We start from the raw sequence: 23,232 nt of genomic DNA, 5'->3' as shown, positions 1-23,232 counted from the left end.
ACAGGGTTTCGGTGTCAGAAATAAAAAATAAAACCGACCCCACCACTTGTGGTGGCTGGTGGAGCTCTGCCAACCGACGTCTTCCCCACGGTGCCCGCGTCACTGGGAGGAAGGCTGGGATGAGCTCCGCACGGTGCTGGGGAAAGTCTAGCCCTGTGACCTTGAGCACAGTAACCTCTGGAAGCCTCCGCCTCCGTACTTGTACCAGGAGCTCAGTGTGAACTTTCCAGGGCTGGTTTAAGAAATAAATGAGGGTTAAAGCCCTGACCTGCAGTGCAGTCATCCAATATTGGCGCCAGTTCTAGTCCCGGCCGCTCCTCTTCCAATCCAGCTCTGCTATGGCCTGGGAAAGCACTAGAAGATGGCCTAAGCCCTTGGGCCCCTGCACCCGCATGGGAGACCCAGAAGAAGCTCCTGGCTCCTGGCTTCAGATCAGCGCAGCTCCGGCCATTGCGGCCAACTGGGGAGTGAACCAGCAGATGGAAGACCTTTCTCTCTGTCTCTACCTCTCTATGTAACTCTGTCTTTCAAATAAATAAAATAAATCTTTAAAAAAAAAAGAAAGAAAGAAAGAAAGAAAGAAAGAAAGAAAGAAAGAAAGAAAGAAAGGAGATGCATTACGGAAGCAGGGAAAATGCTGATGTATTGCCTCTTCGGGCCAATCGACTCTGATAAGCCGGGCCTGCGCTCAGCTGAGCGGACCTGGTCTGGGCCAGGATCCCTAGGGACAATCAGACCAGGGGGAGCGTGGAACTCAGAGACCTGTGGCTGCCGGTAGGAGGAACTTAAGCTCGGAGATTTAAAGACTTGAGCTGAGGACAGTCCTGGCCGAGCAGGCACCCCTCAAGGCAGAGTGCGACTGTTAGCTTGCCCAGGGCTGTGCAAATGCCGGTGCAGGTGGGGAGTCCATGGCCTCAAAAAGAATTCCCTCCTCTAAGGCTCCAGATTCCAGACTCACTTTGTTTAAAAAGGTGTCGCTTCTCCCTTTTAAACATTGATTTTTACCTATTTGGAAAAGCAGAGTGGCAGAGACAAAGAGAGATCTCTCCCATCTGCTAGTTCACTCCCCAAATACTCACAACAACCGGGGCAGGGCCAGGCTCAAGCCAGGAGCCGTGAGCTTCATTCAGATCTCCCACGTGGGTGGCAGGGCCCTGAGTCACCACCTGCTGCCTCCCAGGGTGTGCATGAGCCAGAGGATGACCTAGGAAGGTGTGCCCAAGCCAAACACAGGCACCCTGACGTGGGGTGTAGACGTCCCAGCCAGCACCTGCCCCACACTTACATTTTTTCCAAACTTGAGAACCATTTTCTCTGCATTGATGTGGTCCAGGAAATTCGGGTGGTGCTTCCTTCTTCGATAATCCTCCTCAGTAAAGGGCACCTCGGCGTCGTCCTGGAGGAGGAGAGGGCTCAGACTGGACGCGAGAGACCCGGTGCGCTTCCAACCCGCACGAGGCCTTCCTGGAAGCGCACGCGGGACCTGGAGCCACTGCCCACCCGAGGGATGAGACCTCTTCAGCTAGCCACATCTGATCCTTAGACTCAACCTGACCAACGTTTGAAATCTAAATAAACCACTTCTTGTTCATTCTCCTGACGCCTGCAGTTTCATTTTTTTAATTTAAATCTTGTTATTTGTTTCCTCTGCCACACTGGCACTCCCTCCCAATCACATCATCGCATGCATGAAAACCGTCCACGGGCGAGCTTTAAAGACGATTCAACAGGCAGATGAGCTACCAGGTCACCCCGGGAATGGGGACGACACTGGCTTTTTAAAGTTTTATTTATTCATTTGAAAGGCAAAGTGAGGAAGAAGGAGGGAGAGAGAGAGAGAGAGAGAGAAAGAGAGAGAGAGAGAGAGAGAGAGAGAGAGAGAGAGGTCTTCCATTCTCTGGCTCATTCCCTAAATGGCAGCAACGGGCAGGTCTGGGCCAGGCAGAAGACTAGATCTCCATCCTGGTCTCCCACATGGGTGCAGGGGCCCAAGTACTCGGGCCGTCTTCCAGTGACTTCCCAGGTGCACCAGCAGGGAGCCGGATCAGAAGGGGAGCAGCTGGGGCTCGAACTGGAACTCCAGTATGGGATGCTAGCAAGGCGAGCAGGGACTTCGCCTGCTGCACCACAACACCTGCCCTCACAGTGCGTCCTGACGGCCCACTGAGCTGCCCGTCACGTCCAGTGTCTCCACCACTGCCCCCCCACCGTGCAGTCCCAGAGAGGGGCTCACCCAGAACAACGGGGCTCACACTCACGGGGGCATCCAAGAGCAAGTCGAGAGCCATGCTCCAGGGAGACTTGCCGGATGCACCCAGACCCGGCGTCCGTGTCCGAGCAGGGTTGTACTGCCCAGTGTCTGCTCCAGGACTTTCCAGCGCAGCTCCTGGGGCTAAGTGAACCTGCACCAAGCATGTGCGCCCGGAGCTTACAGGAAAGTCATCTCAGGGGCAGAAGACTCCCAGGATGAGGACCCTAAGGTGGGGGCCCAACCGCTGGCGTGGTGTCTGAGAGGTGGGGAGAAGGCCCCGAACGCCGGGTGCCCGGGGCGGGGGGGGGGGGGGGAGCCGCGGGGGAGGAGGTGGGCGGGAGCCAGATTACCCGGGCTTCCGGGTCACGTGGAGTTTAGATTTCTTCTAAGAGGGACCGAACACCATGAAGGGTTTTTTCTTGTTTGCCTGTTTTTAAACTCTTATGTCACTTTATTTTTAAATTTTAAAAATATTTACTTTCAGTTTGTTTTAAAGACAGAGAGAGAGAGAGAAAAGAGAGAGAGAGGGAAGCATCTTTCATCCACTGGTTCACTCACCCCCTGCCCGGGCAGCAGCACGCGCTTGCCCAAGTCCTGGGTTCCTGCCCCCTGAAGGGAGGTCCTGGCTCCTGCCTTCGACCTGGCATAGCCCAGGCTGTCGCGGGGTGGGTGAACCAGGGGATGGAAGTTCCCACTCTACCTCTTTCTCTCTCTTCCTCTGTCTGTCACTCTGCCTTTTGAATAAGTAAATCTTTAAAACCAAAAGTTTGTGGAAAATGAAATTAAAAGAGAAGCTGATTTTGGTGCAGAAAAACCTTGAAATCCTTGCAAAATCCTTTCAGAATTTGCAGGTTCCGTGAACGGCTTGAAAACCCCTCTGCCGGGATGTCAATGGTGTTTTGCACCAAAGTAAACTGCTTTTTAATTTCATTTTCCATAAACTATTTTTGGTGCCCTGAACTCTGAAGAGTTCCTCCCGGCAGGAGGACGACACGCGTGGTATTCACAATGAGAGTTGGTAAGGGAGGCTGAGTGTCCAGGAAAGCCGGTAGCCATGACTCTACCGTGAAGCAGGATGATGGATTTAACGCAGGCTGAGCCAACACCATGTCTCACCATTCACCCGAAAGCAAATGACACACAGTCGCCAGGAACTGAAATCTGGACTTCACATGTACTTTATTTGTTGCTGTTAAAAGTGAAATTTACGTATTAAAGGGAACAGCCCGAACACTGATAGCAAAGGTCCATGATGCACAGCCGATCTCCAGACCGACCAGGAACAAGGGTGACGAGGCAGCCCCCACAGCACTGCCTGCTTCGAATTCACAGGTCACAGTGCGCTGCCCAGAGACGCTGGGTCCCTTCTTGCTAAGCAGTGTGTGGCGGTATAGCAGTGCTGCTTATCAGGTATGCTTCCTGATCCCGACGTATTGAAAGAGCACGTTTAGGGCAAGCTTTTGGTTAAACACACCGCTTGGGACACCCACATCCCACGTTAGAATACCTGAGTTCAGGTCCTGGGTCCACTGCTAATTTCAGTTTCCTGCTAATGCCCTGGAGAGCAGCCGGTGACGGCCACCCGCACAGGAGACCTGGATTGAGTTCCAAGCTCCTGGCTTCAGCCTGGCCCAGCCTGGGCTGATGTGGGCATTTGGGGAGTGAACCAGCAGATGGAAGATCTCTCTCTACCTGTCTGTCTGTCTCTTTGCCTTTTGAATAGACTGAAAATAAATTAAAAATTTAAAAAGAAGGAGCACTCTTTTTGACTTTTCTAAACCTATATTTTTGTCACAAACATTTTTGGGTGTGCATCAAAAAGAAAATAGAACCAAAATGTAGTGGATATAGTGTTTCTAAAACTTATTCATATTAAACTTTTAAATTTTTCATTTTATTTTTGAAAGAGAGACAGATAAAGGTCTTCTATCATTGATTCACTCCCCAAATGCCCACAACAGCCAGGGCTGGGCCAGGCCAAAGCCAGGAGCTTGGAACTCAGCCTGGGTCACCGTGTAGTAGGGATCCAGGTACCTGAGCCATCACCTGCTACCTCCAGAGTGGGCATTAGCAGGAAGCCAAGGCTCTCTGATACAGCATGTGGGTGTCCCAAGTGGTGTTTATTGATTTTAAATTTTTAAAAGATTTACTTTATTTTAAAGACAGAATTACAGTGAGAGGTAGAGGCACAGAGAGAGGTCTTCCATCCTCTGGTTCACTCCCCAGATGGTTGCATCAGCCAGAGCTGAGCCAATCAGAAGCCAGGAGCCAGTAGCTCCTTCCAGGTCTCCCACATGTATACAGGGGCCCAAGAACTTGGACCATCTTCCACTGCTTTCCCAGGTGCATTTGCAGGGAGCCGGACTGGAATTGGAGCAGCCAGGACTCCATACATGGCCTATATGGGATGCTGGTGCTGCAGGCCAGGGCTTTAACCTGTTCCATTACAGCCCAGGCCCCCAAGCAGTGTGGTAACAGCTGTGCCAAACACCAGCCCCAACTTTCTCACACTGAGTCCACCTCTGAGCCACACTTGCATTCTGTCATTTATTTGTAGGCACTTTGCTGTAAAGCAGACATTTTCCAGCTCTGTTATAATCTTTCTTCTTAATAGATTTATTTATTTGAAAAGCAGAATGACAGAGAGTGAGGAAGAGACAGAACAGAGAAGTTCCATTTGCTGGCTCACTCTCCAAATGACTGCAACAGCCACGACTGGGCAGGGCTGAAGTCAGGACACTGGAACTCCACCCAGGCGGCTCACAGGGGTGGCAGGGGCCCAAGCACCTGAGCCATCTTCTGTTGCCTTCCCAGGCACATTAGCAGGAAGCTGGATCAGAAGAGAGTAGGCGGGACTTCAGCCAGCACTCGGATATGGGATGCAGATGTCACACGTGGAGGCCTAACCCGCTACGCCACAATGCTGGTCCCCATTGTAACCTTTTAGTCACCTTCAGGGTCCTGCACGCAAGCTGCTGCTGCTGCAGTGTTATCATGCGCTCCGTGGGACCATCGTCTAACAGTGCTGCCACTGCTGGTGGCACAAGAACAACGCAGTCCCTACAACTGAAGCAGTCAGTGAGCTCTGCTGAGTGCCCGTTATGGCACAGGGCTCAGGAGTGTAAGGAAACACAGCTCCCCGAACACGGCGCCCTCTGCACCGTGTGAGAGACGCATTGCCCAAGAGGAAGCGGACGCTCCCTACTTACCGGGTCCAGGGGCTTGGATCGCGCCCAAGTCATCACCGTGGACACCAAAATAAATACTTTCCGCTTTTCAAAATGGATGATTTCTTCATTCAGTGCTGCAGGGCCAAGGGAAAAGGGAAAAAAAAAAAAAAGGCAGAGCGGTTATGTGTGTGCAGACAGCACTCCCTCTGGAAGTCGTGCACGGCAGGCAGTCAGCAGGGGGCTTGGGTTACGCCCCCCAGGACCAGCCTAACACCAGGGCGGTGCTGCCTTCGCTGCTTCAGGGCCACACACCCAGCTTTGCTCTTTGGTCCTCCCTCCCGCTGCTCGACCCCTTCTGAGCGGCTGCTGACAATACGCACCCTAGCGACCGGAATTAGAACCATTCCTGGGCTTCGCCGAGTTCTCACCCCTATGAGACAGGGACTGCTGTTATGTTCGTTTTACAGATGGGGCAACTGAGGCACACTTGGTCCAGAATCATAGAGGGAAGTAATGGGGCTGGGTACGATCGAGGCAGGCTTTGCCGTCTGCGTGGAGAATGGAGCAGGGTGGATGTGGGGGGCTGCAGAGCCCCCAGATCAGAGAGTAAGCCCTACTGGGATCTCGCATACAGCAGCCCTGACTCGTGAAGCTGCTGAGGAAGGTGCGCCTTCCCTCTGCTCTGCCTGGCTGTGGGAGCTTTGCCCTGGGGACTGACACCTGGTGGAGAGCATTGGTAAGGCAGGAGTGCTTGGCTACGTCTATCCTCTAGGGATGGGTAAGTAGAATACAGGTGGACAGAAGGGGAGTATTTGCTTTCCAAAGTGCTTGTCCCTTTATCGGAGAGCTCTCTACACACTAACTTAACAGCCAAATGTCGGGGACAATGTTGTGGTGCTGGCATCCCATATGGGTGCCGGTTCAAGTCCCGGCTGCTCCACTTCTGATCCAGCTCTGCTAATGCTCCTGGGAAAGCAGTGGAAGATGGCTCAAATGCTGGGGCCTCTGCACCCATGTGGAAGACCCAGAATGAGTTCTGGGCTCCTGCCTTGGCCTGGCCCACCCACGGCTGTTGTGGCCATTTGGGGAGTGAACCAGTGGATGGAAGATCTTGCTCTATCTCCCCACCTCTCTCTGTCACTCTGCCTTCCAAATAAATAAGTTTAAAAAAAAAAAAAAACTGAACAAAACAAAACAGAATTGGGCTGGCGCCGTGGCTCAATAGGCTAATAATCCTCCGCCTGCAGCGCTGGCACCCTGGTTTCTAGTCCCAGTTGGGGCACTGGATTCTGTCCTGGTTGCCCCTCTTCCAGTCCAGCTCTCTGCTGTGGCCCAGGAAGGCAGTGGAGGATGGCCCCAGTGTTTGGGCCCTTGTACCCACATGGGAGACCAGGAGAAGCACCTGGCTCCTGGCTTCGGATCAGTGCGGTGCGCCGGCCGCAGTGGCCATTGGAGGGTGAACCAACAGCAAAAGGAAGGCCTTTCTGTCTCTCTCTCTCACTGTCCACTCTGCCTGTCAAAAAAACAAAAGAGAATGGAACCTCCTTGCGTGTGGTCAGCAAGGGATTCCACTGACGCCTTCTTCCAGGGGTGAGGGGTGCCCCTTTCCGGAAGGCAAACCCTAAGCTGTAAAGTGAGGTCTCAGCAGGCGGCAGAGGTCCGGTGTCAGAGGCATCGCCGCACATCTCTGCATTCGCGAGGCGATTCTAACCAACAGGCCAAACCGGGAAACGCCGAGCAAGGTGATTCTCTAACCAACAGGCCAACCGGGAAACGCCGAGCTCCTCGCCTGGCAAGTAAAGTCTAGCCCACGACGAGACGGGCTCGCGGAACCAAGCCTCGGAGCCGTGTCCGCATCCTCAGCCCAAGCTTCAACACCAGTTCAGCTCCTATTTCTATTCTAATGACAATTCAGTGTTGGTCTTTCCCCTTTCTGCCGTGCTGGGCTTCAGACTGGCCTATTTTGTGAGTACTTGGCACACTTAGAGGCCCTCAAACTGGGTTACCCTTTGCAGTGCTGATATTTATAATGGTTCCAAAGTGCCCTGCCTGCTCCCTTTGAACACACCCTTTATCCACACACGCAAAGGTTTTCTGTCACCCCTAGTCATTTCTCTCTCTCTCCTGAGTCATCCTGCCTTCCCTCCATGGTGTCTGTGAAAAGTGAGGTGGGAGAATTCTGAAACATTTTAAAATAATTCAATAAAACATTATTAAAAGGGGCCAGCACTGTGGCATAGCTGGTAAATCCACCGCCTGCAGTGCCAGCATCCCATATGGGTGCCGGTTCGGGTCCCAGCTGCTCCATTTCTGATCCAGCTCTCTGCTATGGCCCGGGAAAGCAGTGGAAGATGGCCCAAGTGCTTGGGCCCCTGCACCCACGTGGGAGACCCAGAAGAAGCTCCTGGCTTCAGATCGGCGCAGCTCCGGCCATTGCAGCCTTTTGGGAGTGAACCAGCGGATGGAAGACTTCTTCCTCCCTTTCTCTCTCTCTTTCTGCCTCTCTGTAACTCTGCCTTTCAAATAAATAAACAAATCCTTTAAAAAATTATTAAAATGTAATACACATCCATTGTAAGGAAAACACAATCTGAGATTGTGCATCAGGAAAAGTGGCAGAGTCCCCGCCTCTATGTCCCCAGAGCCGTGACCCCCATGAGCCAGGTGACTGCGCTGACAGACCGGAGGGCCTCTGGCAGTCCTCTCCTGCAGACACAAGGCTCCGCATCTCCAAATGACGGGATTCACGGGGAGCGTGGGCGCGGTGGTCAGGACGCCACCTGTGCCACCTGCAGCCCATGCCTCTGAGCGCCTGGGTTCAAGTCGGATCCAGCGTCCTACTAATGTGCTCCCGGGAGGCAGTGGGTGAAGGCTCACGTAGCCGGGTCCCGGCCACCCACGCAGGAGACCTGGACTGAGCTCCCAGTCCCCGGCTTCCGCCTGGCCCAGCTCTGGCTGTTTGGGGCATTTGGGAGGCTGATCTCTGTCTCTCTTTGCCTTTTAAATAGATATATAATTTTCTAAAAGTTGCATAACTCCATTAAAACTTTTCTCTGAGTAGAGAAGTAACTTTTTTTTTTTTGACAGGCAGAGATAGACAGTGAGAGAGAGACAGAGAGAAAGGTCTTCCTTCCGTTGGTTCACCCCCCCAAGTGACTGCTATGGCTGTCGCTGTGCCGATCCAAAGCCAGGAGCCAGGTGCTTCCTCCTGGTCTCCCATGCGGGTGCAGGGCCCAAGCACTTGGGCCATCCTCCACTGCCTTCCCAGGCCACAGCAGAGAGCTGGACTGGAAGAGGAGCAACCGGGACAGAATCCGGTGCCCCAACTGGGACTAGAACCCACAGTACTGGCGCCACAGGTGAAGGATTAGCCTAGTGAGCCACGGTGCAGGCCTTTTTTTTTTTTTTTTTAAAGTAACATTTTCTTAATTCTTCAAAGCTCTTTGTCAGAATGAAGAAGGTAGCAGAAACAGAGTCTACATTTCAAGGCTCACAAAAGGAACTGCAGTGTCAGTTTCCGTCAGGTGGTCCTAGGAGAGGGTGGGTGTTCATCTGTCACAGCAGGAGCTCAGTGGCAGATGTCAAGTTCACAGTCAAGGGGCACCCACGCAGGCATCGGTGTATATTAAATAGACAAGGTCACTTTGGGGGACTAATAACGGTGTAGGAAGGAAACACATGGAATTGTTTTTATTTTGCTTTTTTGTTTTGTTTTGTTTTTAAAGGAAGAGAGCGAGGGGAAGAGAGGGAGGGAGAGAGAGAGAGAGAGAGGGAGAGAGGACAGTCTTTTATCCACTGGTTCTCCCCTCCAAATGCCTGCAAGAGCCAGTGTTTAGCCAGGCTGAGGCCAGGAGTCTGAATTCAGTCGAGGTCTCCTGTGTCCCCCTGTACTTGGGTGGCTGGGACCCACGTCCTTGAGCCCTCTCCGGCTGCCTCCCAGGGTGACATTAGCAGGAAGCTGGATCAGAAGCAGAGTAGGTAGGTCTCCAACCAGGCTCTCCAATATGGATGCAGGCTTCCCAAGTGGTGGCTGTGCGGTGGTGCCAAACGCCCAGCCCACACAGCTGCGCTTTTCACTTTTCGGAACATGCCGAGGCTTTATTTCAGAGAGCGGCATTAAACGTGCAGAGACAACGGCAAGAACATACGATAAGAAACATCACCTTCCAAAGCCTGGTGCACGTGGGTGCTCAGCGAACATTCCACCTGCTCGCTGTTTCAGACAGTGCAATGACCTGTCACGTGCAGGAGCAGGCTTCAAACGGGCTCTGCCCCCTGTCCCCGTCGGAGCCGCCATCCGGGGATCTGGCTGCAGAGCTGTGAATGTGAAATCCCACACTGCGAGCTGCCAAGGGAACCCACGCATGGCCAGCACTCCTTTGCTGTCGCCGCTTCCCTGAGTGTGGCACGGTTGCTTCCAAGGCTCCTTTCCATGTCTTTGAACTGAAGCCAGAACGGAGCTCTGCATTTTGTACGTAAGTTTTATGGGGACCTGACCCTTGGGGAACATGGTGCCTGTGGCTGCTTTTCCCCCGTAATGGGACTGGGCTCACGAGGCCATTGATGGACCAGGTTCGCTGACCCTTGATCCAGCTGACCCCCCGCACAACCCCCTAGAAGGCACCGGAATGCCCGGTGCTGGGGCCTTTGCTCCAGACTCAGGGAGGAGACAAATCCGAACAGCACCGAACTGCGCTCTGAGACCCGAGGGGCTCAGAGGATGTAGATTGCTTGTTTGTTTGTTTTTTAAATTTTGGTCCTTTCTCTTTTCATTTCTCTTTCTTTCTTTTTTTAAAGATTTATTTATTTATTTGGAAGTCAGTTACAGAGAGAGAAGGAGAGGCAGGAGAGAAAGAAAGAGAGAGAGAGGTCATCCATCCGCTGGTTCACTCTCCAAATGACTGCAATGGCCAGAGCTGAGCTGATCCGAAGCCAGGAGCTAGGAGCTTCCTTCAGGTCTCCCATGCGGGTGCAGGGGCCCAAGGACTTGGGCCATCTTCCACTGCTTTCCCAGGCCATAGCAGAGAGCTGGATCGGAAGTGGAGCAGCTAGGACTCGAACCGGCACCCATATGGGATGCGGCGCTGCAGGCGGTGGCTTTACCTCCTATGCCACAGCGCCGGACCCGTCCTTTCTCTTTTTCTGCCATTCTACTCTTCAAAGCATGTTCTATCAGCCTGTCCTTGTTTGTGGGATTGGGGAACACTTACTGAATTAAAAATAACCACTCTGGGGCTGGTTATCCACAGGCACCCTCAGCAGCCTGGGCTTCGTCCTTTGGGCCTCACACCAGTTTTTCCAGGGCGCTAATCTGCCTGGTGACTCTCGGGCAGAGTAAGCCACACCGAAGCAGCAACTACAAAGTGTCAACAACAACAACACAACGAGCGGGGCAGGTGTTGGGGGCACTGGCTAAGCCACTGCTTGAGACGCCCCATCCCATATCGGAGCCTGGGTCACAGTCCCGGCTCTGCGTCTGATTCCAGCTTCCCACGAGTGTGCACCCTGGGAGGCAGCAGCGATGAGCCAAGTGCCTGGGTCCCTGCCACCCTTGTGGGAGACCCAAATGGGGTTCCAAGCTATCAGCTTAGGCCTGGCCCAACCCTGGCTGTTGTTGCCAAAGGATGAAAGATTTCTCTCTCTTGCTCTCTCTCGCTCGCTCTCGCTCTCACTCTCTTTCTCTTGCTCTGCCTTTCAAACCAATGACAACTAAAATTTCAAAAATACTGCCCTTACACCAGGTTCTGGTCCCGGTTGCTCCTCTTCCAGTCCAGCTCTCTGCTGTGGCCAGGGAGTGCAGTGGAGGATGGCCCAAGTGCTTGGGCCCTGCACCTGCGTGGGAGACCAGGAGGAAGCACCTGGCTCCTGGCTTCGGATCGGTGCAGCACACCGGCCATAGCACCCATCTGGGGGGTGAACCAACGGAAGGAAGACCTTTCTCTCTGTCTCTCTCTCTCACTGTCTAACTCTGCCTGTCAAGTGAAAAAAAATGCTGCCCTTAGATATAAGAGTGCCCCTCACTGACCAGAGACTGCCCACACGGCTTCCTCCACTTGCTGTGTGCTCTCGGTGATGTTATAAATGATCACATCACACTCCAGCAGGCGCAGGAGAAGTTCTTCTCGAGAGAAGATCTGAAAAAGAAAATCGACAGTCGCTTTGCAGCAGGGAGCTACCAAGGTAACCTTAGCGTTCCACAGAACAACGATTTCCAAATGAGATTCGCTACACTCGAGCCCACGGGAAATGTTTGCAGAAGGGTTTCTATTGAAAATGAAAGTCTGCTCTCTTCTGTGCACCCTTCTCAAGTAACGAAGAAGTGTGTGAAAACAGCCTGGAACTGATGATTCCACAACTACATAATGACCCTAGGCGCTATGGCTGCGTTCTGTCTACACCGCAGTTCAGAAGGGAGGAACGGAACACACTGCAAGAAACTGAGAGCGGCTTTGAACCCTAACACAGACTCCACGCAAGGTTATTTGAGCAATGGATACCAGGGATCACTCACAAGCGCTGATGAGTGATTAATCTGGATTGCCTCAGAATCCTCACGATGGAATCCAACTGCTCACTTTACAGCCGTGGGGGAGCGTGGAGCAGCTGACAGTTGGGGCCACATGGAAAACACTAGGACTTTCAATGGATAAAAATGTAAAGTTCGGCCGGCGCAGTGGCTCCCTAGGCTAATCCTCCCCCTTTCGGCGCCGGCACACCGGGTTCTAGTCCCGGTCGGGGCGCCGGATTCTGTCCCGGTTGCCCCTCTTCCAGACCAGCTCTCTGCTGTGGCCAGGGAGTGCAGTGGAGGATGGCCCAAGTGCTTGGGCCCTACACCCCATGGGAGATCAGGAGAAGCACCTGGCTCCTGCCTTCGGGTCAGCACGGTGCGCCCGCCACGGCAGCCATTGGAGGGTGAACCAACGGCAAAGGAAGACCTTTCTCTCTGTCTCTCTTTCTCACTGTCCACTCTGCCTGTCCAAAAAAAAAAAAAAAAAGTAAAGTTCTTACATGAGAGCTAAGTAACTGGCACTCACTGTGCTGTTTAATTGATTCATCTGAGTCGGGGTGGGGGGTGCTGGGGTGGACCAGGCTAAAGCCAGGGGCTGGGAACTGAAGCCGGTTCTCCCGCACCGGTGGCAGGAATCCAATCACCCGAGCCATTACTGCCACTTGCCAGGGTCGGTATTAGCCGGGAGCTGGAAGCAGGAGCAGAGCTGGGTGTCAAACCCGGGCGCTCCGCTCTGGCAGGCAGCACAGCCGTCTGAACTGGCGTCTTAACCACTGGGCCAGAAGATGGTTGTCCGGGCCACTCGGAACGCCCAGGTTCATGCAGTCTTTTGTCCACCCAGCAAACATCTGTGGGCCCTTCTCTCTGAGGATGGAGGCAAAAGCGAGGGATAGATGGCTGCAACCAGGGATCCTCGTGTGCGTGTGTGTGTGTGTGTGTGTGTGTGTATGTGTGTGTGTTTTGTTGCAAAACCTCTGAGCAAATTCTCATAGTCTAATGCAGACAAGGACACAGCTAGGTGCATACTAAGCCTTTGCACAAACTGGAATAAAACCTGCTGTTGGTGGAAAAATTATAAGAAGGCAGAGCATACCAGCAGCTCTATACTCACCTCCCTAGCCAGGAACCCTTGTGCAGTGCACAACCTGCACAGCCTTAGTGGCCAACATGTGAAAGGGCTGTCTTAGAGATCCACTGTTGAGGTTTGATGGACGACGGGGAGACAGAGTGGTTTCTCAGGGTAAATATGAACTTGCCTGGCAGAGCGTGGAGTGCCCAGGGAACAGCAGGTGGTTTGCTGGGCCAGAGAGAGGCACCCATTCCAACGTGCACCAGCCCGGTGCTTCCCACCCTCAACTCTCCCTACCTTTCTGCCAGCCTGGCTTCCCCCTGGCTCCCACGGCCCCACGGCAGCTACCCTGGTCCTCTCAATGCCCAAGCACAGTGGGCACTTCCCTAGGCACTGCCCCCGAGTGGCGTCTCCTTCCTCCCACGTCCACCTGGCAAGCTCTACCCAGCCCTGGAGGTCCCGCCTCCGCGCCCCCAGCTCCAGCAGATCCTGACCTCCCAGAGGAGGGCCACCTGCAGGGCGTGGAGCAGCTCTGGGGGCCGGGGGACACGAAGATCCATTTGCCTGGCTCTTGGCGTGAGGCTGAGAGCTCACCAGAGGCCCAGGTGGTGCTGGGTCCCTCCTGTCATCATGTTCACCGCATTACACTGCCAAGGGGTCCCTGCCAAGCTGGGAGCTCTGAGTCCACCCCTGCCTGCATCCTTGGGGCGCTCCATACCCATGCACGGAGTCCCATTCCAGGAGCCAGGGTGGAGACCTGAGCCATGGCAGTGGGGAAGGCTGCACAGAGTTGCGCTGGGGATCCCAGGACCAGCAGGGTACGGGAGACAAGGGAGAGGGAGGAGCCCACAGCGAGTGCACCATGAACGGGTTAGGGGACCGCGCTGCCAGCCCCCAACAGCCAGGTCCTCTCGCTCTTTCCCTGCCATGGGGAGTTAACTCGGCCTCCAGCTTAAGGAGTGAGCCTGCGGATCCAGGGTAAGAGGCTGGCTCAGTGAAGGCCGTGGGTTGAGCACGAGACCGTGAGCTTCAAGGAGAGGTTTCCTGAGCGCAGGTCTGCGAGTCCTCACCAGGGTGTCACTGTGCACGAGCGCACGGCGCTGGCCTACTGCAGCCGGCCCACCGTGCCTGGGGATGCAGGCACCCCAGAGGAGGGCAAGCCCGGGAAGGGGCAGGAAGAGGAGCTGGGGTCCCCGAGTCACGTCAGCCCTGAAGCCGGGCCACTTCTGGGCGGCCAGCTGCAGCAGCTGATGGGTTTCCTTATCTATTCTGTCAGCTTGCACTGCCTTTCCCCCCAAGTACCTGCGCCCAAATCAGCCCCAAGTGATAGAGACAGCGGGGTCCTTAGTAATAATCGGGAGTTCTGGGGCCCCGCTGTGGCACAGCAGGTGAAGCCGCTGTCTGGACACTGGCTCCCATTTCAGAGCTGGTGGGCCTTCCGGCTGCTCTGTCTCCAGTCGAGCTCCCTGATAACGAGGGTCAAAGGCAGTGGAACATTTTCCCTTGGGGCCCTGCCACCCCATGTGGAGAACCTGGGTGGGGTTCCAGGCTCCAGGCTCCAGGCTCCAGCCTGGCCCAGCCCTGGCCATCCTGCCCATTTGTAGAGTGAACCAGCAAGTGGAATCTGCTGTGTGTGTGTCCCTCTCGGTCACTCTGCCTTTCAAATCACTCAATCAATCAATAGGGGGAGTTCCAATGGCAGCAAGGTCTTGGAGAGGAATGTGAGAGGGAAGGGTTGGCTTAGCAGTGCTTCAGGACAGCCGTGGGAGGGGAGAGGCGGCAGCTGGACTTTGGGCAACAGCACTGGCTATGGAGCTGAAGCCATAGAGACACTTGAGACTTAGGGAAGACACCTATTATGGGAGAGAAGGTGTCTCTGGGCACATCAGCAGGCAAAGAGGAAAGGGAGGCCATGGAGGAACCCCGGAAGGGGCGCCAGGCTGCACAGGGGAGGCGGGGCGGGCTGGTCAGCCGCCCTGTGGCTGAGATAAGCCGGGGGAGCCGGGACATCACTGGTGACCCTGACCAAGGCATTCCCTGTGCAGGGGTGGGGGCAGGGCCTGCCAGCATCGGGGAGAGAGTGAGGCTGCAAATGAGGCCTGTCCCCTTCTCAAGTTCAGGGGCAGAGAAAGGTGCCGATGGCCAATCCGTGCTTTTCGCAGTGAGAGAAGCTTTGAGCACAGGCACAGGAGAGGGCAGAAGTCAGCAGCGAGTGACCGTACAGAAGAGAAAGGCAACAGGTGGTTGGGGAAGTCCCAGAGGTGTCGGGAAGGGATCCTGGTCCATCTCACAAGCGTCCCTGGAGGGCTGCTGCTTTGTGCCCGCGGCGGTGCGAGGTGCTAAGGATGCCATGGATACGGGGGTGGCCACAGGCAGGGAGGGGGTGTGTGGAGCTCAGAATCCAGGCCTGGAATGGAGGAGAACTGGGATTCGTGGGTTGTGGTGGAATGAGAAGGCCATGCCAAGGTGGCCACTGGCAAGCGAGGGTCAGTTACTCAGGAATGGCTTTGAAACCCACCTGGCAACGGAGCCTGCCTGGCAACAGGCTGTGATGGGATGGCTTTGGAAACTGCCTGGCAACAGCCTGTGATGGGATGGATTTGAAACTGCCTGGCAACAGGCTGTGATTGGATGGCTTTGGAAACTGCCTGGCAACAGGCTGTGATTGGTTGGGGCATAGACCGCCCTGTGACCAGATTGGCTGGTTTTGGCTATATAAGATGTTGTACCAACTGAAATAAACGAGTCTTCGGGCTGCTCAACTCAAGCCTGCTTTCTCCCGACTCCTGGGGTCTGTGTGGTGACTCCGCGCCTCTTGCCCCCACCACGCTGCTCCTCTCAGAAACGAATCCACTGCAACATTGTTGAGTAATCAACAGCAACAGTGGGTGACTTCCTGGAGGAGGCGACCCTTAAATCTTAAAGGGCGAAAACGGCTGATGGCATGAACAAAGAGGGGAGGCCGTTCCGGAGTGGGGCGCATGCAAAGCCACATGGCAACGGCACAGCTCAGAGTGCGCTGGCAGAGCCGAGGGAGGAGGTAGCCCCAAAGGAGCGGAGGGCCACCCTTGCGGGCGTGCGCAAGTATCCCAGTACGAGGACGCACACAGTTTGTCACGTGGAGGCAGCGGTTTCTCAGGCGGCAACACAGTGGTCGGTTCTTCCTGAGCAGCCGATGCCCAGGGCTGCCCCTCTTTCCCAGGTGGCTCCCGCCGTGGTCCAGCTGCCCTGGGTCCCCCAGGACAGCAGATTTTGGCACAGGGTGAAGAATCGCGAGTCTGAAGGTTCAAAGGAGATCTACCCTTCCCAAGAATGTCTCACTGCTTCCCCCAAAGCCGTGCCTTGGAGACAGGGGACAGGGAGGGGCCCCCAGCCCTGCCCTGCCCGTCCCCCAGTCCCTGTGTCTGCCCTACCCTAAAGGCGCTGGAGCAGAGGGTGACTCCTCCCCTTGTCTACACCAGGCAAATACCCTCCCGGGCTTACAGAGTAGGTCTCCACCGCGAAGTTGGGCCGAGGGCTTTCGGGCGAGGAGAGCGTGCCCACGATCTGGAACGTGCCTTCCTTCAGCTTGGCCAGCGAGGCCTCCAGGATGGCCGACTTGCTTTCCTCCTCCTCCTCCTCCTCCTCTGTGATTTCTTCAAGCGAAGCCCCCACTATGCAGTTAGACAGGAACTGCAAGAGAGAAGTCTCCTGACTCCCGGAGGAAGGGCGGCCGATGAACCCCTTCCAGCCCAGCGCCTGCTAATGCTCCGGGAAGGCAGTGGAAGGTGGCCCAGGTGCCTGGGCCGCTGTCACCCACACGGGCGACCTGGACTGAGTTCCAGGCTCCTGGCTGTGGCCTGGCCCAGCCCTGGCTTTTGAGGTCACTTGGGCAGTGACTGGACAGAGCAGATAGAAGACCTCTTTCTCTGCACCTCTTCTTCTCTCTCTTGCTCTGTCCCAAATAAGTAAATAAATCTTCAAAACATTTTATTATAAAATACATTATAAGAATGAGAGATCAAGAGGGCATCTCCATGAAAGTAAAAAGTTAAACTCCTCTCCCTCCCTCATTCCTAATCACAATCCTCTCTGATGTGTATACTCCAGTGGTTTTCCACTGCATTTAGAATGCAATGTGGAATGCCACAGAACAGAGAGAGAAACAGAAAGGTGGGGGGGGGGGGAGGTCAATCGATCTTCCATCACTGGTTCACTCCCCAAATGACCACGACAGCCAAGTCTGGGCCAAAAGGAGGCCAGGGACCAGGAGCTCCCTCCAGACCTCCCACTCGGGTGGCAGGGCCGGGTAAACTTGAGCCATCCTCCACTGCTTTCCCAGTCACAACCAGCAGCAGAGTGGCTGGGATGCAAACCAGCATCCAATACGGGATGTTGGTATTGCAAGCGGCTTCTTGACTGGCTGCACCACATCGCACCAAACTCTTGGTGTGTGATCCAACCCTCTGTGTTCCACTCCTTTAGGATGCACTGCAGGGCTGCGTTCTGACTTTTGTGGGACCTTCCCTCCATAAAAACTATTAAACATCATATTTTGATGGCAAGTTATTTAGGCAAAATGTTTGGTGCTAAAATTTAATTTCTTTCTGAATTCAAAAGACATTAAAACACCTTTTCAGGCCCCTGCAGGTCTTGTGGGCCCTCGGCATGCTGCCTGCTATGCCCAATGGATAAGCTGGCCCTGGAAGGCAGGGTCACCGCACCCCGGCCACTCTGAGTTGGGAAGCCCTCCAGCTTGTCCCACCTTGGAACTGTGCCTGCTGAGAAGTAACTGCCCCCCCCCCCCCGCCTGAGACTCTGCGCACGCACGTCCGATGAGTGTCAGCTGTCCAGAGAACCCTTGCATGCAAGTAGCTGCTGTCTGCTACAAGCACCCTCCTCCTTTCCTTCTCCTTCAGGGCCATCATCACACATCAAAACAGTGTGTGCGCATGTGTGTGTGTGCATGGGCGTGTGCGTGTGCACGCGTGTGTGTGTGTGTGTGATCCTCTGTGCCTAGCATTTAGCAGGTACTCATGGATGAATGAAACCCATCCTACAGAAGCGATAGCGTATAGCCCTCAAGACATTCATGTGTACAGACGGCCTACTTATCATCTGTCTACCTTCTCTGTATCAGTATCTAACTTTTTGAAAAACACGAATATGATCCTGTCATACCTGTGGCAGAGCGACAGAAATAAGAGAGGGACAGAGAGAAAGGTCCCATTTGCTGGTTCACTTCCCAGATGCGTGCAGTGCCTGGGGCTGGGCTGAAATGGAAGCTGGGAGCCGGAAAAGCCATCCAGGTCTCCTGTGTACGTGGCAGAAGCCCAAGGACTCCAGCGCTTACCGCTGTCTCCCAGGGTCCCTGGCAGCGGAAGTTCTGTAATCAGTGGCTGGAACCAAGCACTGAACCTAAGCACTCCGCTATGCGACGTGGGAGTCCACACTGACCTCCTCACCGCCAGGCCGAGTGCCGGCGCCCACACCTGTCCTTTGGGTGTTTCTCTTTGTTAAAACAACAATTGCATTGTCCCAGCTCTGTTTGTGTCTCTACCCTCTCTTTCCAACCTTGTCAGGTAATTTGGAAGGTGTGCAATGTGTTATGAATCCCTTCCAATACATACATGCATATATATGTAAATGTATTTAACATATTATACACACCACATATGTTGTTAAGGATTTTAACATAAAATACCCACCTGCATCTCCATTGTTGATTGGTGAAGTTTAGATGCTGTACTAGGTTGACCACTGCTCCTCCACCCCCCACCACCAAATTCCTGCGTGCACCAAGCTTATGGGATCTGATTTGGAAATAGGCCACTTTGCAGAGGTCATCAGGTCAAAGGCAGCCGTGCTGCTCACGCCACAGGCTGGTGTTTTTACGAGAAGACGGATGCAGACACGGAGGGGAGACTCCCAGGGGACTGGAGTGATGGGTCCACTAGCCCAGAGCTGTTGGTGACCCCCAGCCGCAGGAACTGAAGCATGGGACGGGGTCTCCTGTAGAGACCCCCAGCAGGCCCAAGCCTGCCAACACCTTGATTTCAGACTTCTGTGCCTGAGAACTGGGAGGCAAGAGATTCTAGCGTTCCACATCACCAGTGTGTGGGCAGCTGGTGGCATAACCGCAGGAAGCCTGCGCAGGTGGAACGGGCTGGGCCCCATCCTGTCCCGAGCAGCTTGTGTTGTTGGAAAGTGTAGTCACAGGGCTGGTGCTGTGGCAGAGTGGGTAAAGCCGCCACCTGTGAAGTGGGCATCCATATGGGCGCTGGTTCAAGTCCCAGCTGCTCCTCTTCTGATCCAGCCCTCTGCTATGGCCTGGGAAAGCAGAGGAAGATGGCCCAGGTGCTTGGGCCCCTGCACCCACGTGGGAGACCTGGATAGAGTGCCTGGCTCCTGGCTTTGGCCTGGCCCAGTCATGGCCTTTGCAGCCATTTGGGAGTGAGCCAGGGGATGGAAGATCTCTCTCTGTCTCTGCCTCTGTAAATCTGCCTTTCAAAAGGTCTTTTTATTTCTAAAAGAAAGTGTAGTCGTTGAGATTAGGGGGTTCCACCTGGGTAAACCGGGCTTTCTTGCGACAAAGGAGCGGTTGACAATGACGGGCCGCCCCAGATCTATTTTCCACGTGGAAAGGCGGTGGGAAGTGAGGGCGGGTGTGGGACTCAGGGCCCCAGGCAGCGCCTCCTACGAGAAAGGCTTTGTGGCTGAGAAAGGCGTCAGGGGCGATGCGGAACCCGCTTCTTTCTCCGAGTCTGTCCCAGCGGAAGGAGAACCCAGTTAGCCGGCGGGGGGCTGGGCTCTCAGGCCAAGGGCGGTCCCCCGCTCTGGGCGCCATCCTGGACAGGTCCCTTCCTCCCCGCCGGCCCCGGGGAGGAACCAGGGCTGAACCTGCGGCCTCCAACACCGGGCTGCTGGGTGGGAGCGTTTGCTTAGCTCGGCACAGACTGGGTCCCGGTGCAGCAGCGGCGCCAGGGCGCGGACCGTCTCCGGCCCTCGCTGGTGCCTGGGGCAGGGGCCGGCTCCGAGTCGCCGCCGCCGCTCACCTTCCCGATGTTTCTGCTGCTGTAGGTGTCCAGCAGGTTAATAAACACCCTCTGGATCCGGATGATTTTCTCCGTCGGCGCAGCACCGTCCTCTTCTTCAGCCATGGTGGGAGCCGCTCCGGTTGCTGAGGGGAAAGCGTCCCTTCGGTTGCCAAGGGCGGGTTCCGGGGCCTGGGAGGCGGGGCCGGCCTGGCTCTGGGGGCGGGGCCTGGGGCGGAGCTCCAGGTGGACGCCGGCGTGGGGGCGGCGCTCCGAGGCTCTGCGCGCGCAGCGGGGCGCTGTCCGCAGGGACGCCCCGCCCCCCGCGCTGGCGGACGGCGCCTCCGCGTTCGCGGCCCGGGTCCGGCGTCCGTCCCGGAGCCCGCGCGCTACCGGCTTCGCAGTGTGTTTTTCCTTCCCGCGTGCCCGGGGCCCGGGTGGCCGAGCCGTTGTCGGGCGGCTCTGAGGGACCCAGGGCTCCGCGGCCCTCGGGCGCGAGGCCACAGCACTCCCCTGACGGGGGGTGGGTTGTTCTGGAAGGATCTGTGCGAGTGGGTCGGAGGGGCGTCTCCCAGTGCGCTCTTCCCGCGGTGCTGAGAGAAGCGGGAGGACAGCGGCGGGCTCGCGCGCGGAGCTGGGGTGCACCGCGGTTGGCCCCGCAGTCACCCCGGGAATGTGTGCCTCCGTCTCGTTCACGCGCGTTCTTCCCGCACGCCGCGGCTGCGTGGGTGCTGTCTCCAGGGGCGGACGGCGCCGCGGTGGTGGGCGCCGGGATGCCAGACCCTGGCCCCTCTGTTACTCTTTTAAAGGTCTGTTTTGTGTTTGACAGGGAGTTAGACCACGCCTGAGCATCCGCTCGCTGGTTCACCCCGCAATCGGCTGCAGTCGCCAGGGCTGGGCCAGGTGGAAGCGGGAGCCCGGAGCTCCGCCGGGCTCTCCGTGGTGCAGGGTCCAGCATCGGGCGTCGTCCACCGCCGACCCAGGCAGGGCGCCGGGCCCCACGTGCAGCAGCCGGGGCTTGGAATCGAACTGCTCCCAGGGATGCCGGGCTGCGGGCAGCGGCTTAACCCACCGCCGCAAGGCCGGTCACGGCCCTATTTTTTTTTTTTTGTATTAACTCGTCTTTTTTTTTTTTTTTTTTTTAAATTTTTTGATAGGCAGAGTGGACAGTGAGAGAGAGAGAGACAGGTCTTCCCTTGCCGTTGGTTCACCCTCCAATGGCCGCCGCTGCAGCCGGCGCAGCGCGCTGATCCGATGGCAGGAGCCAGGATCCAGGTGCTTTTTCCTGGTCTCCCATGGGGTGCAGGGCCCATGGACTTGGGCCATCCTCCACTGCACTCCCTGGCCACAGCAGAGAGCTGGCCTGGAAGAGGGGCAACCGGGACAGAATCCGGCGCCCCGACCGGGACTAGAACCCGGTGTGCCGGCGCCGCAAGGTGGAGGATTAGCCTATTGAGCCACGGCGCCGGCTCAATTAACTCGTCTTAAAACTGATTTGTTTTGATAAACGGCCAAGTTGTTTGCAAGCTCAGTCAGCAACAGTTGGTAGCACAAAAGTGCTGTCAAGTTTGTTTTTATTTTCACTGTATTTGGGGCCGGAGAGACCAATGGCTTCCACCTGCTCCTTCCCTCTCCAAATGCCCTCAACAGTCAGTGCTTCGCCAGGCTGCAGTCCGGAGCCTGGGCCTCAGTCTAGCTCTTCCACGCGGGGGCGGGGACCCAAGGACTTGAGCTGGCACTGCTGCCTGTCGGGATGTGGGTTACCAAGACTGCGTGAAGCAGAGAGGCGAGGACTTGACCCTGGCACCCGGACATGGGACGCCGGCATCCCGAGCATTGCCTGCCCCCAAGTGCTATCTGTTTAAACAAGTTCATACAAAGTCTGGTAGCAGAGACCCGCGATATGGCTTAGTGGGCGAAGCTGCTGCCTGCAGCGCTGGCATTCTATATGGGTGCCGGTTCGAGTCCCAGCTGCTCCACTTCCGATCCAGCTCTGCTGCTGGGCCTGGGAAAGCAGCAGAGGCGGCCCAAGGCCGTCCACCCAGAGGAAGCTCCTGGCTCTTGGCTTCAGATCAGCCCAGCTCTGGCTGTTGCAGCCACGTGGGAGGTGAACCAGCAGATGGAAGCTTGCTGGCTCTCTCTCTGCAACTCTTTCAATAAAATTTTTTTTTTTAATTTGGTGGTATTTATTCTTCAACATCTTTTCAAATTATTTGTTCAAATATTCTAAAACTCATTTAATTCCTTATTTTGTTATTATATCCACATTCCTGTATTGATAGGGGTCGGCAGGTACATACTTGGAAAATATTCAACTAGTCATGCTACGGTGACTTGCCTTTCCTTCTTCCTTCCGTGGGTTCACCCCCCGATGGCCGCTAAGGCCGGCGCACCGCGCTGATCCGAAGCCAGGAGCCAGGTGCTTCTCCTGGTCTCCCAAGCACTTGGGCCATTCTCCACTGCACTCCCGGGCCACAGCAGAGAGCTGGACTGGAAGAGGAGCAACCGGGACAGAACCGGTGCCCCACCCAGGACTAGAACCCAGGGTGCCGGCGCCGGCCCCCTTCATTCTTATATGACTGCTCCCAGGTAAATGAGCCAGCTCCAGTTATAGAGGGGACAGCTCCGTAAATATATCAAGGAGAATCTGTTGTCAAACCAACTAATATCTTTTCCTTTGCTTTCATATAACCACAAAGTTCATGGGACGGCTTTTATTAATCCAGTTTCTAGGTCTAGCGGTTGGAGCCCGAGGGCCCGGGTTCCGATTCGGCTCCACTGCTCAGTTCCCGGATGTGTCCAGTCTTGGCTGTGTGACCCACAACAGAAAGGCGTTGAAGGACGTTCAGTGTGGCACCTACCACAGTCTAAGTTTTGCTATTCTGTTCTCCTTTCACCCATCAAGCAGCACCTTATTTCTGAATCCTGGAGAGGATGGTGCAGCGTGCGACGGAAGCAGCCAGGGAGCCCTCCAGTAGTCCTGCTGTGAGGATGACCGGCTGCGGGCTCGGAGGAGAGCTGGCAGAGTCCTGGGGAATCGGGTGTGCACTCTCCTATTCCCAGCCCTCCTGTCTCTCCCAGGCTCCTGGAGCAGGGGCAGCGCAGCCTGGCTTGGTGCTTCTGCTGGTTCTCCAGCTGGTTTAAACCTCCCCCATCTATGGAGTTGCCCCTTCTAATCAGTGCACATGTGCTAAAGCGGGTCTGTGGAACTGTAAGGAAAG

General features: G+C 55.6%; 1 protein-coding gene across 3 annotated transcripts in view; it reads right to left on the bottom strand.

Annotated features, from left to right (window-relative positions):
• AK7 (adenylate kinase 7) overlaps positions 1-20,204 on the bottom strand; it is a 64,923-nt gene extending 44,719 nt beyond the window's left edge. Inside the window, exons 1-5 of one of the 3 annotated variants that reach the window (XM_089322817.1) lie at positions 20,033-20,204; positions 16,482-16,670; positions 11,447-11,555; positions 5,461-5,555; positions 1,286-1,396 (exon numbers count right to left, since the gene is read on the bottom strand). In XM_089322817.1, coding sequence (XP_089178943.1) covers positions 1,286-1,396; positions 5,461-5,555; positions 11,447-11,555; positions 16,482-16,670; positions 20,033-20,137 — 609 coding nt within the window. In that variant the 5' untranslated portion in view covers positions 20,138-20,204. The remainder of the gene's footprint in view (positions 1-1,285; positions 1,397-5,460; positions 5,556-11,446; positions 11,556-16,481; positions 16,671-20,032) is intronic. The other 2 variants (XM_070065610.2, XM_089322818.1) reach the window with 2 other exon arrangements.
• Positions 20,205-23,232: the final 3,028 nt, after the last annotated feature.

This window comes from Oryctolagus cuniculus, chromosome 20 (genome assembly GCF_051225735.1).
Source record: "Oryctolagus cuniculus isolate XC-2025 breed Fujian yellow rabbit chromosome 20, ASM5122573v1, whole genome shotgun sequence".
Classification (NCBI taxonomy): Eukaryota; Metazoa; Chordata; class Mammalia; order Lagomorpha; family Leporidae; genus Oryctolagus; species Oryctolagus cuniculus.
Note: the sequence above shows the minus strand (reverse complement) of the source record. Positions and strands in the feature narration are given on the sequence as shown.